At 38.9% G+C, this 12,816-nt stretch overlaps 2 protein-coding genes and 1 non-coding gene across 4 annotated transcripts in view; 2 read left to right on the forward strand and 1 right to left on the reverse strand.

Moving 5' to 3' along the window:
• Positions 1-7,829, reverse strand: part of ptcd3 (pentatricopeptide repeat domain 3) — a 15,171-nt gene extending 7,342 nt beyond the window's left edge. Inside the window, exons 1-11 of the mRNA XM_034883059.1 lie at positions 7,702-7,829; positions 6,635-6,684; positions 5,767-5,806; positions 5,529-5,574; positions 5,362-5,430; positions 4,749-4,853; positions 4,430-4,553; positions 4,231-4,334; positions 2,858-3,022; positions 2,646-2,706; positions 944-1,026 (exon numbers count right to left, since the gene is read on the reverse strand). Coding sequence (XP_034738950.1) covers positions 944-1,026; positions 2,646-2,706; positions 2,858-3,022; positions 4,231-4,334; positions 4,430-4,553; positions 4,749-4,853; positions 5,362-5,430; positions 5,529-5,574; positions 5,767-5,806; positions 6,635-6,684; positions 7,702-7,829 — 975 coding nt within the window. The remainder of the gene's footprint in view (positions 1-943; positions 1,027-2,645; positions 2,707-2,857; positions 3,023-4,230; positions 4,335-4,429; positions 4,554-4,748; positions 4,854-5,361; positions 5,431-5,528; positions 5,575-5,766; positions 5,807-6,634; positions 6,685-7,701) is intronic.
• A 178-nt stretch (positions 7,830-8,007) lies between these two features.
• polr1a (RNA polymerase I subunit A) overlaps positions 8,008-12,816 on the forward strand; it is a 35,157-nt gene continuing 30,348 nt past the window's right edge. The window contains exons 1-7 of one of the 2 annotated variants that reach the window (XM_034883045.1): positions 8,008-8,209; positions 8,735-8,843; positions 9,078-9,173; positions 9,408-9,557; positions 11,133-11,243; positions 11,592-11,677; positions 12,427-12,515. In XM_034883045.1, coding sequence (XP_034738936.1) covers positions 8,133-8,209; positions 8,735-8,843; positions 9,078-9,173; positions 9,408-9,557; positions 11,133-11,243; positions 11,592-11,677; positions 12,427-12,515 — 718 coding nt within the window. In that variant the 5' untranslated portion in view covers positions 8,008-8,132. Of the gene's footprint in view, positions 8,210-8,734; positions 8,844-9,077; positions 9,174-9,407; positions 9,558-10,342; positions 10,428-11,132; positions 11,244-11,591; positions 11,678-12,426; positions 12,516-12,816 lie in introns of those variants that run through there. The other variant, XM_034883046.1, reaches the window with a different exon arrangement.
• On the forward strand, positions 10,171-10,307 carry LOC117952324. Its single transcript, XR_004658386.1, has one exon. It is a non-coding gene; the product is annotated as a small nucleolar RNA SNORA5 (small nucleolar RNA).

The raw sequence follows: 12,816 nt of genomic DNA on the forward strand, positions 1-12,816 counted from the left end.
TATATATATATATATATATATATATATATATATATATATATGACTAGAGGAATTTCAAATTCCTCTAGTCAAGTCTGTTCATATTGTTTGTCAACACATATGGATCTTGAAAGTGTTCAATATTAAATGAATATGTAATTATCAAACAAATAATCACATGAATAAACTGTGTGCAATACATAGAGTAAATGTTAAAGGCTTCATGTATTTGTAAAATTATTGTTGGGTCTCTGTAAATTATAGATTGTGTTTTAGACATATTGTACCTGTGTCCCAAAACAACTTCTGGTGGGATTTGACACTATAAATAAAACTGAATTGAAACAATTTAAGAAATGATTATTAACTGACTATTAGGAAATGTTTTCATCACTCTCACTTCCATAACAGGTTGGTTTATTATTATTTCATCATTACCATTTTAATTTAAGATCTCCCATATATTTTTTAAGAATGAAATAGAATAAGAATGGTAAAATAATATTTCAAATAATAAGGTTAGGGTTACACTCTATTTATGTATTCAACATTACTTATTGAAATGAGTATTTCTTTCATTACATACATTTTATTTATCTAATATGAAACATTTGGGGCTTGGGAGGGGCGCCCGGATAGCTCAGCTGGTAGAGAGGGCGCCCACATATAAAGGTTTACTACTTGACGCAATGGGCCAGGGTTCGACTCCGGGCCTGTGGCCCTTTGCTGCATGTCATCCCCCCCCCCCTTCATGTCTTCATCTGTCCTTTCAAATAAATGCCTAAAAATATACATTTGACGCTCCAAAAATGTATACTATTACTCTGAAAAAATTTACTTATTTTACAACATGCTGTGTAGAGCAAAGGCCATTTTAAATGACACCAAAGGGTTATTTTACGAGGAAACCTGGTGATGTGTTCTTAGGATCTGTCCCAAGGCTCTGGAACAGAGAGAAACTTACAACGATGAGGTCCCATCTCTCGTTGTATTTATCTCGGACATCTGGAGCTGCTAACAACAGAGCGTTGAAGATGTGCACGTCCGCTGGAAACACAACGTTGGGTTATTAGTACAGATGTTCCAGTACCATTTTTATCCTTCCTGATTCCAAATCCTGAACTTGTGTATTGTCTAATACCGAGTACCAATCTGATACCAGTGCATTTTATGCATATTGGAATGAGATGAACAAACAGAAAACTTTATCTTTTTGGATAAAACAGATGTTGACAAATTTTCCTTTTGGGGACATAATTTGAAATTGGAAAAGATTTAAAGTAGAAAATTGCAATATGTGTAAAATCGCATTAAAATTGGTTTTTGATATAAGCATTGTGATGATATCATATCCCGAGGCCTCTGGTGATTCCCACCCTTAATATAGTTTTTTCTTAACAGCTGTATACTGTTATACTGGCCCTGTTTGAATGGGGTATAGTTGCCATAAGAGTTGTATGGCTTAGCTCAGGTTAAACCCTTTGTAAAATATGAACAAATACATACAGACAATGAATGTCATACTACTTTATTTTGTTATCTAGTTTGAAAGTATGCATAGACCTGCCTACTTGCCGATACCGATACCAGTATCAAAGGCGTTTCTGATACTGGCACACCTATCAGAACAACTTCTTAACTAGTTATTAGTCATTTAGTTCCAGTATGTAGAAACTGGGAACAGGGAATGAAAAGGATGCTAACAAGCCAATAATAGTTGAGATTAATATGTTATCTGCAGATTTTAAGAGGGTAGAATTTAATGCAGTGCCTAGAATTCTAAATGTAATTCTTTGGCACCATCTCATGGTACTTTTTAGCCTGGAAATCCAGACCCAGATCCGAAAGATTAAAGGTCTGGCATCGAGTAATAGAAGTCGCCCATCTCAAGGGGCGGCACCAAGCATGCATTTAAATTTCTCCCTGCATGCAATTGGATAACACTACGACCAATCACGACCAACATACGCTTAGCTACCAGCGGAGCTAACTGGTAGATTAAACTGTTGTCAACGGTTTTGCTCGCCTCTGGCCCGCCTATCTCACATACACCGATGTGATTGGTGCAGCTCGCCTCTGGCCCCGCCTATATCAGATACACTGATGTGACTGGTGCAGCTTGGCTACAAGGGCATAGTTGATGAGCAACATTACTCAATGTCAGAGTAACTCGCTGAGGAAAATTCAAGTTGTGCTCTCACGAGAACTTTGGATTTTCTAGAGTAGGAAATATTCAAAAATAATGCTTAAACTGGCAGCAATAATAGGGAAGGTAGATAATTTCTAAAGTCTGTGTACTGTAGGTCATAAGCATTTATTTAGGTGATACTACACTACCTGAAATTCTCAAAATAAATATCACTTTTACTGTTAAATTCAAATTTGGATCACATAAAAAAGGATCAGAACACAAATCTGTAACCACTTCTCGAAAATAAAAATACTATTAATTAAACACTGAAAATTAAAAGCATTGTGGAATTTATTTGGTGTTAATTCACATGACCTGCATACTGTACTTTATATTCACCAAAGTTTTAAAGCAAAGAAGAAAGAAAATTATAAAAAAACTGTACATGTCAAAGACGTCAATTCAACCTACAATTTCTACTGCAAATATTACCTTTAAAGTGGTGTTCATACACAGTACTACAATTAAAACTCACCGGTCATTCTGTTGTTAAGCATGTCTGTGTACATGCTGAAGGCCTTTGCATAGGCTCCATGCTGCAGAGAGACAGACAGACATATGCACTTAATCTAGAGCACATGGACCAAATTTACCATTTTACTGCCTAAACAATGCCTACACAGTACAATAACCAACCAGTGGTTCCGCCGTAGTATGGACATTATTCCCAAATGAACGTGTTCATACCTTCACCATGCCTCTTATCAGAGCAGAGTAACACAGTGTGTCTCTCTCCGGCAGCAGGTTAAAGATTCTCTCTGCGTTGTTGTTTTCTCTCCAGGTGAACCTCAGGAGGTCCGCAGCCCGGCGGAACCTCCCTTTCCTTTTCTTCACCTCCTCTCCTGACTCTTCCTGAAAACACACAAAGACATACAGAAGTAAACATACATGTACACTGCAGCATTTAAATGATGTGAAACATCTCCGCCTGGATGTGGCCGATGTATTATTTCACTTTATGCAGCAAAAACCCAACTTTGAGTTTATCAATTAGTAGACTGATCTCAGTCAGTAATTTTTTTCCCCTATTGTTTTATTTAGACTTTTAGAGTTACAAGATCCTAAAATTTTGATACATTTAATATATGTGCTATTTGGAGTATACAGTCTAAAAAAATAAAACTCATCAATAAAGAAAGACAGTGTGGCTGCGTTGGCTCAAGTGGTAGAGTGGGCACACATATACTGAGAGGTGTATGCCTTGACACAGAGGTCCAGTGTTCAAGTCTGACCTGTGACAATTTCTTGCATGTCTTACCCCCCTCTTTCCCTTTTCTCACCTAGATTTCCTGTCCATTAAAGGTGGAGAACCCCCAGAAATGATTTATAAAAATAAAGAAAGACATCTTCCCTTCCCACCCCTCTTAGGCTGTGCTATTCAATAAAGGACAGTTAGTATTTGTATAGTTTCCCCTAGCCAGACCTTCCTCTTCAGCGCTGCGGAGGAGGGTCTGGCTAGTCCACAGCACGGAAGAAAAACATGCTCTGGCATTTCTTTAAACCAGTCACAATCCACTCAGCACTAAGTGCCAGACGGAACCCCTATTCCACTGCAAAATGGCCTTGGGAAGAAGTTTTAGTGGAACGTATGTAAGTTCAAAAGTTGTTTTAGTCTTAGTCGTGCAACATAAAACTCTGATTGGACAGATAGTCTAGCTAGCTGTCTGGATTTACCCTGCAGAGATCTGAGGACCAGGTAACCATAGTCCTCATAAAGCACCAATGGTAGTCCTCCAGTGGCACCAGAGCAATCCAGGAAGTGGAGCGTCAATTTAGACTAGTATTTATTTTTTTACAATTGCTTAAATGATTTGAGCCATTAAAAAAAAAAAAAAAAAAAAGAGTCTCTAGTTCCAGCTTATACAATATAAATACTTAACAAAACACAACACTTGAAGATCTTGGACTCTGGGAATCTCTGATAGACATTTTCAGATTTTTATAGACAAAACAATGAAACAAGAAAATAACTGACAATTCAGTAATTGTTGGTTGCTTTAAGTGTCACTCTTTACTTTTCTCTGGCCGTCATTCAGAGGTTTTGATCAAGGAGGACTCACCATGTCCTCTGGTTGTGGTTCTCCCTCCTGGACAGGGTCTCTGTCACAGTATAGACAGAGCAGGTCTAACAATTCATGGGTTGTTTCCATAGAGACTGCTGTGCCTAGAACAATTGAAGTAGTTAATGTAGCCACATTCTTAAAATAGAGAATATTAGTGTGTGTGTGTGTGTGTGTGTGTGTGTGTGTGTGTTCTCACCAGCTTGCAGTAGTTGATCAAACATGTCAACAGCAGCTGTCACTTTCCTCAAGTTGATTCGTTCCTTCAGTGCCTCCTCACTCACCTCCTCAAGGAGCAGTGACACAGTCTCTGGCATCAGACACTGCACACGCACACATACACACGCGCACAATGAAAGTCAACAATATTACTAGATATTTCTACTTTGTAAAAGATCATATCAGCAATGTTTTAAATATTGAAGTGAAACCCAACGAGATGTTTGCTACTACAGTAAAAGCTACAGTTTAACTGACAAAACTGTCGTGGATTAAACTGTTTTATGTTTGTTTCTTACTGGTATATGTGGTTCAGCAAAGTCTTTGGTGAAGAATTTAGGATTGCTGTTGACAAAAAATCTGGCTGCTGATCTGCCAGACTCCTGAGAGAGAGAGTAGAGCTTCTGCAGAGAGAGGGCCAACGATGAATGATCAGTTACAAAAGAAATCTGACAGTGAACATGTCTCAACTGCATTTTACAGCATCTGTGCCCTCTTACTTTGGTTATGGATACAACTGCAATATGTACAGTAACTACAGAGTCATTGTGTCTGCATTGGTACTGCTTTAAGCAATACTACAATGCAAAATTAAAACAAAATTAATGTTGCTACTTGGATAAACTGGATAATGGATAAACTGGAAATAAATGTAAAAGAATAGATCTTTTTCTTGACACCACAGGTGGAACTAATAACACTAACCGCAAGGCCCTGGAACAGGCTGATGTAAATGAAATGCCGCCTTAATTAACTTCATTAATTATACTTGTACTTCCTGCTATGTCAAAAGAGCCACCATGAGAAAGTCTTATTTTAGTTTTCATCATTTTGTAAAAAAAAGTTTTTTTATTTTGCAAGCCAGCTGAGGAAAGTATTGTCAGTTTGAAGTTTAGCACATTTATGACGTACAAACTCAGAAGAGGTCCTGGGAGAGAGGTAAGGATCATCCTGGAACTGGTAGGAATAGGCTGTCGGATCCTGGGAGGAGAAAAAAAAAGAAGAAGAGTAAAACACGGAGAGACAGACACAACACTCCACACAGAAAGACCCTGAGAAAGATGTGAAGGAGCTCTCACCCTGCTGACAGTTGACGCCAGAGCCTCCAGCACTGCCTCCTTGCTCCTGTACCATTAATACCACTAATTAATACTCTTGTTTAAACATTTATGCAAACTTAAATACTTGGATTTCAAACTGGGTGGTCTATTTAAATAAGCTCTGTGTAAATGAGGTTTCTCTGACTATAAGGTACACAGTGTTGCCTGCACTGTATGAAACTTTAGGACGTTATGCAACAGTAATATGGACACATACCATGTTTTCTTCCTGGGGATCACAATAGTACCTGTAGATTCTGCAATGACATGAGGAAAAGGTGTGATTTTATATATTTTTTATTTAATTTATATGATTTATCACTGATATATTACAATCCATCATAAATAATGCCTTGAATTGGATGTAGTTAATGGGAGGGGCCAAATTTCTCTAAAATCTAAAAATTTGCCAACAATAAATCAAATTATTTTTTGAAGATCAGTAAGTTGTTATTGTCAACTAATCCCTGTCAGTTGTTTGTCCTCAGGCCCATTTGTTCTCGCTGTTCTTGCTGAAGATGAAAATCTTAAAAGAATGGGTCATAAGTATGTTGTTTGTTTCAGTTTATTTATTGTTTTAGGCTGACAAGGCAAAAAAAAAAATCCTAAAAGAGTCGGACACGTTTTTTTAAGGAAAAATTACTTATAACTTATTGGAGTAAACAGTGCATTTGCTGGAGACTAATTCAGCTGTGGATTAATGTGCATTGCTATAGATTTATGGCGGCAGGACAATGTATGTTAGATCAACTCAAAAATAAACGACAGTGTCTTTGTTAAACTTCATGTATAAACAAATTACCCTGTGCAACAGTGTGACTTCGTTCTTGAATGAACAGATAAAAACAACTATATCCTCCAGGTAACAGCTGATAGTTTGATCCATTCATTCTTGGATTTTTTGGATCCATTTAGAAAATATTCATGTATTTATATTATTATCATTTAGCCTAAGTACAGTTCAAGCAGTCACCGTGAGGATGACCACAGTTGGGCTCAGCTTATATTTTAAGGCAGTTCAGAAAACACATTTACACTGATATTGTCTGTTTTCAGTCATGACCAAAGATCTCATTCTAAATTACCTTCATTAGCAACTGCATGTTGTCGAAGAGCTGGAGTCCAACCAAAACTCCTTAGGGGGAAAATGATTAATTAAAAAGGAGGTACAGTTTGCAACGGACTACTTCAGTCCTCTGAGACTGTGTTAATTCATATATCCCATATTAACTACATTACAAGATTACACCCTAACAACATGTATGTTAACAGTCTGTGATGTCAAAAGTCTGTAGGCAGAATGTAACTATACAGAGAGTGACTGACAGACAGCATTTGTGCTTAAAGGTCCCATGACATGGTGCTCTTTGGATGCTTTTATATAGACATGAGTGGTCCTCTAATACTGTATCTGAAGTCTCTTTTATTTAGACCTTATTGGTCCTCTAATACTGTATCTGAAGTCTCTTTTATATAAACCTTAGTGGTCCTCTGATACTGTATCTGAAGTCTCTTTTATATAGGCCTTAGTGGTCCCCTAATACTGTGTCTGAAGTCTCTTTTATATAGGCTTTATTGGTCCCCTAATACTGTATCTGAAGTCTCTTTTATATAAGCCATGATGTCTCTCTCTCATGGGTGGGCCAAATCCTCTGGGCGGGCAAAGGTGAGAAAGGGACGATTACCTTGCCCCTTATGACCTCATAAGGAGCAAGATACTAGATCGGCAGAACAGGTTACCCAGGGCTCGGTTTACACCTATCACCGTTTCTAGCCACTGGGGGACCATAGGCAGGCTGGGGGAACACATAATGTTAAAAAACTTCATAAAGTGAAAAATGTCATGCCATGGGACCTTTAATGAAAAGCCCTATGCTCTTTCAACTGACACTTGTAAACCGTATACAATCTTTTGAGGGGAAACACATGCATGTTTACATGCCTAACACTAACTCGCATGTGCCTAATTATTAATTTGTGATGATGTAGCTACTGCAGTGATGTAAGGTTAACGTTAAACTTCAGAAGACTTCAGATGACCTCCTGTCAAATTATGCTAGCTGCAGCTTTAAGACTCATGTAGCAACCCAAATTAAATGACAATAAATTCGAGTTATTAATAATGTTCTATTTTAAAACAGAGCTGTCTTACCTGTGACCCCATAACTGCTCGAAATTATTTATCAAAACTCGGCTGTTTTGTTGGATATAACGCCCTACGTGCCTACCGGGTGCCGCCATGTTGTTACAAACTGTTGGCTTCTGGGAGGGAGAAACCATGTGGGTTGAGAAAAGGGGAGATAAAATAATAACACTTTGTATTATGCAAATGTATTACAATTTTTACACACTTGACATCGAGCAAGCTACGAATTAAATGTTGAATCCCTTATTTGAAAGTATAAAATCCACAAAGTTTGTGAAAAAGCCTCGTCCTCTTTATTTGCGTCTCCCCCCCAATTTTGCGTTTGGTCTGACGGTCCCACGTGTGGAGGAGAGGAGCAACTTAGCTTCGCATGTGGTTTCGCTGTACGCCATGAATTTATATCAATAAACGACTCAAAGTCTGGCTAATTCTCCAAAATGTTGTTTGGAAAAGACGTACCATGGCGGCGACTGGAGGGCTTGTCGTTTGGCATGTATTCTGCCGAAGAGATAAGGTGAGAGGTAGCTAGTTAGCTGTTGTTGCTAAAAAAAAAACATTACGACAACATGCTTACGCATGGCTTCATGCTGTAACATTACAATTTTACAGCATTATGTTACAGCATGAAGTGTTACATTGTGGTGTTCCAGTACTCGTGTCGGAAATTACACGCATAATTAAGGTAGAAGTTGCTATGTCAATGTTGAGAATAGATAGGCTATTTCATATTTATTTTCTATGCACAATACTGAATGAAATTGATAAATTGGAGCAACTGTGGATGAACTGTAGTAGAATAACGTTACTTTTTTTAGTTTATTCACCTGTCATTATGTTGTTTATTCTGACCTACTTTGGTTGAACCCTACATGCACTAAATGGAGAGATGTCAGAGTGAGGAGGCTGCACATGGAAAGGCTCCCAGAGCAGTTGGGGTTTCGGTGCCTTGCTCAAGAGCACCTTGGCAGTGCCCAGTAGGTGAATATTCATTGCAGTCGAAGCAATTTGTATTAACACAATCTTCCTATCTCCTCAATAGGAAGTTGAGTGTGAAGACTATCACTAACTTCAGGTTCCTCGATGCTGTTGGGAATGTGGCCCCCAACAGCCTGTACGATCTGGCCCTGGGACCAGCGGACAGCAAAGAGGTACATCTCTACTGAAATCACATTACTCACATTCATTCTGTGTGTTGCACTAAGCACAGTACAACAATGACACATATGTGAAATGCCGTAGAGCCTATCAGTCTTTTCCTGACTTGTTGTTTTACCTCTCTGGTTATAGTCTCTGTGTGTAAAGTTTAAGATTGTGAGCCTTAAGATTCAGCAAGTACATTAAAAAAAAGGTTCAAGTTAACGCTGTGTTATTGTTTTTACCAGGTGTGTTCAACCTGCTGTCAGGACTTCAACAACTGTCCCGGACACCTGGGACATGTAGAGCTACCGCTACCTGTATACAACCCACTGTTCTTTGATGTAAGCAGGTCCAAACCTGAACCACACAACCGTACATATACACGCAGTACACATGTTTACAAGTTAATATTACTGGGTGTACTACTGGTAATAATTGACCTGCCTGAAGGGTTAAGGTCTTATAAATCAGTATTTACTTTTAAATCACATTTTCCAATGTACTTGCTTTTATGAATTTTAAAAATACTTTTTTATCCTTTTCTGTCCTCCTATCCTACTACTCTCTCTTATCAGAAACTTTACCTGTTGATTCGTGGTTCCTGTCTCACATGTAATAAGTTAACATGCCCCCGAGCTGCCATCCACCTGCTGCTGAACCAGCTGAAGTTAGTGGACCATGGAAACATGAAGGAGGTCTACCAAGTAGAACAAGTTCTCAGCCAGGTAGTTTTCAACTTGCCGTGGTAGCTAAGCTAAGTTGCCGTGTCAGATGCCTTCTCGCTTAGTGGAAATACTTAGTTTGGTGTAGACGAGGAGTGGCGCGTGGTAGAGTGTGCAGGTGGCAGGACGTCACCAGGATTAAACTGTGGCACAGAGCCGCTTCATATTTTGGTTGTAAACAACTGAGTCTCTTGCCGTTCCTTGATTTTGTCCGAGGATTTCAGCATCGCCCATTACCAAAAGTAAGTTCCCAGATTGCATTGTCGCTCCAGTTAGACTTTTTTGTTTCCGTCTTAGCGTATATCACCCTTCTTCTTAACCCTTGGATGTTGTCCAGTTTTGCATCGGCTGCATTATAGAAACGTCGTCACCACCCCCACCCTCTTGCTGTGAATTCTCACACTGTGGGCTGAATCAGAGATAACACAGACTCTGTACTAAGGAGCTGGCATGGTAAAGACCGTTTGATGTGTCCTGGACAACTGATTTGAACATTTGCGTTCTCTGCTGGTTATTGTCTAGATAGACTTCTGGTTGCAGTGCATGTGTGTTAGGGTCTTAAGTAATACACTTATGTGGCACATAAGTTAATTTTTCAGTTACTTAATAGCTAAAATGCAGCCTTGTCAAATTCAGTGCTTCCTCCTCAGTGGATGCCACTGGCCAAAATGGCTGCCACAGTAACAATGTAGTTCATGGGCCCCACGGTGCTCAAACATGGCCACTGGGGATAAATATGTACTACACACAAACATGTAGTGAAATTAACTAAAGTAGCAAATAGCTGCCAACCACCTCCTGCTGAACCAGCTGAAGTTAGTGCACCATGGAAACATGAAGGTGGTCTACCAAGTAGAACAAGTTCTCAGCCAGGTAGTTTTCAACTTGCCGTGGTAGCTAAGCTAAGTATAGAGGCTAAAGCGCACAAATTGTGTTGTTATGATTTAAGACGGGTCAGCAACCTTACGCAATACATAACAGGAGGCCATAATTTCTGTAGCCTACTCCAAAACAACAGACTACCTGAACGCCTTTTTCTCGCCTTGTGTATCACTCTCCAGACCGCTGTCTTTGGACAAAAAGTTTCATCCTGAGGTTGATAAGTTTCTTCTAGTGAACCTGTCAGTAGCACCAAAAAAACTAGACTTTTATTGGACAAAAAGCAAGGCTCCGCAATCGCCACTTTAGCTTGACACGCAATCACACGGTTTCGTCATTGTGCTCTTGCTTAATACTGGACCAAATTCAAAGATTTTTGGACACATCCTTCTATTGGATACAATGATATGGGGAAATGGGGCCCAGTTTGAAAAAACCTAGTTACCCTTTTATGCTGATATGGCCCGCTGAGTAACAAGAACGTTTTAAAATGGAACTAAAAAGGTTGGGGACCCCTGATTTAAGATGATGTATGGGTGTGTTGGATTGGGTTCTTAATTTATTGTGAATGTGACGGTATTTCATCTGATTGCAGGTTGCTCTAATAACTAATGTAGCTTCCTGGTGTCTTTCAATTGATCCTGAAAAGTCTCAAGTCTTTATTTATTAATTTGTGTGAACTGTGTTTGGATGTGTTAGCACCTGGAGGAGAATCCCAAAGCCACCGGAGATGAGATTGAGCAGGTGCTTAAGAATTTTACAGACGCGATTGTTGGAGAGAACGCTGAAGGTTCAGAGAACACCAAACCGGTGAGAACACACACACACACACACACACACACACACACAAACAAAGACATGGAAGCACATAGCCCAAAAACACACACTCACACATACATATGTATGTGTGTGTGTGTGTGTGTGTGTATATGTGATACATAGGGTTGGGTATGGTATTATTTTCCCAGATACCGGTGCTAAAGCGATACATTTTTTTAAAGCACAAAACAACATTTAAACATTAATGGTCAAAATTAAATGATTTTTGTGTGTGTGTGTGTGTGTGTGTGTGTGTGTGTGTGTGTGTGTGTGTGTGTGTGTGTGTGTGTGTGTGTGTGTGTGTGTGTGTGTGTGTGTGTGTGTGTGTGTGTGTTTTAGATTAAACATCTTGTTGAAAAGAAGAGCAGTTTGATAAATGACTTCTGGAAGATCCACATGAAAACTAGGAAGTGCCCTTACTGCAGGTAACTTGATAAAATTGTACTGTGTACCAACTGTTGTGCTTTAAACATGGAATGAAACCGCAAACCAGGTACTAATCTCCCACCTGTCACCATAAGTGAATTTGGTTGTATGACCACAGTGAACTCTTGTGATTTTTAGGCCTACTTTTAACACCTAAGCACAAAATGTCTTCAATTGTCCATTACATTTTTGTGACTATAATGGAAATCACCCTTACTAATGCAAATGGTTATTTTCTCAAAAATTAGACCAAAACACGAAAAATATAGGTGTGTGTAGGGCTACGCAATATGGCCAAAATCTTCTATCCTGATATAGGTAATTTCATATCTCAATAAAAATACCACTGTATTGAGTATTTTCTCATGTTAAGAATTAAAATGCAAAATGAACATATCCGTTTCAAGTGAAATTATAGAGTACTTTTTTCTTTCTCACTGATTACATAGTACACGCACATGTAAAAACACAGCCACAATCTTCCAATGATATTCCCTCATGATCTCACATGAGGCTTTCTGGGAAGTTTTTGTTAGTTAGTTTGTTATCACTTTAGACAACACAATTGTGTATCACAATGATTTAATCTTGATACGATTCCCTTGAATAACATTAAATTCTTATTTTATGTTATTGCCCAGCCCCAGGTGCACATTATGAGTAGAAGTACCTCTTTTTATAGATGTTGATTATAGTCAAATCACTAACAGTCCACTTTATGCTGTAATAATGGTTTGTGTGTTTGTAGGAGTGGCAGGTTTACAGTGCGTCGTGAACACAACAGTAAGCTGATTGTCACAATGCCATCAGGAGTACAGACAGGGGACAATACTAATGGTAAGTCCTATTTTAAAGAAATTGGATTAGATTTAGTACACATGCTGTTCATCATTGTGCCAACATGTGGCAGAATGTGAATAAACGTCTTGATAACTTCTGACAGAGTGGGAAATATCCTATTTGTGTTCTTGTTTTTGTGAAAACTGTGTGTAACCTCAGTCCGTAGGGAGTTGGGTTGGGAACCGAAGGGTCGCTGGTTAAAGTCCACGTTTGGACCAAAGTACGGAGTGGACTGGTAGGTGGAGAGATGCCAGTTCACCTCCTGGTTATTGCCAAAGTGCTCTTGAGCAAGGCATCA

Source organism: Etheostoma cragini, chromosome 10 (assembly GCF_013103735.1).
Source record: "Etheostoma cragini isolate CJK2018 chromosome 10, CSU_Ecrag_1.0, whole genome shotgun sequence".
NCBI lineage: Eukaryota > Metazoa > Chordata > Actinopteri > Perciformes > Percidae > Etheostoma > Etheostoma cragini.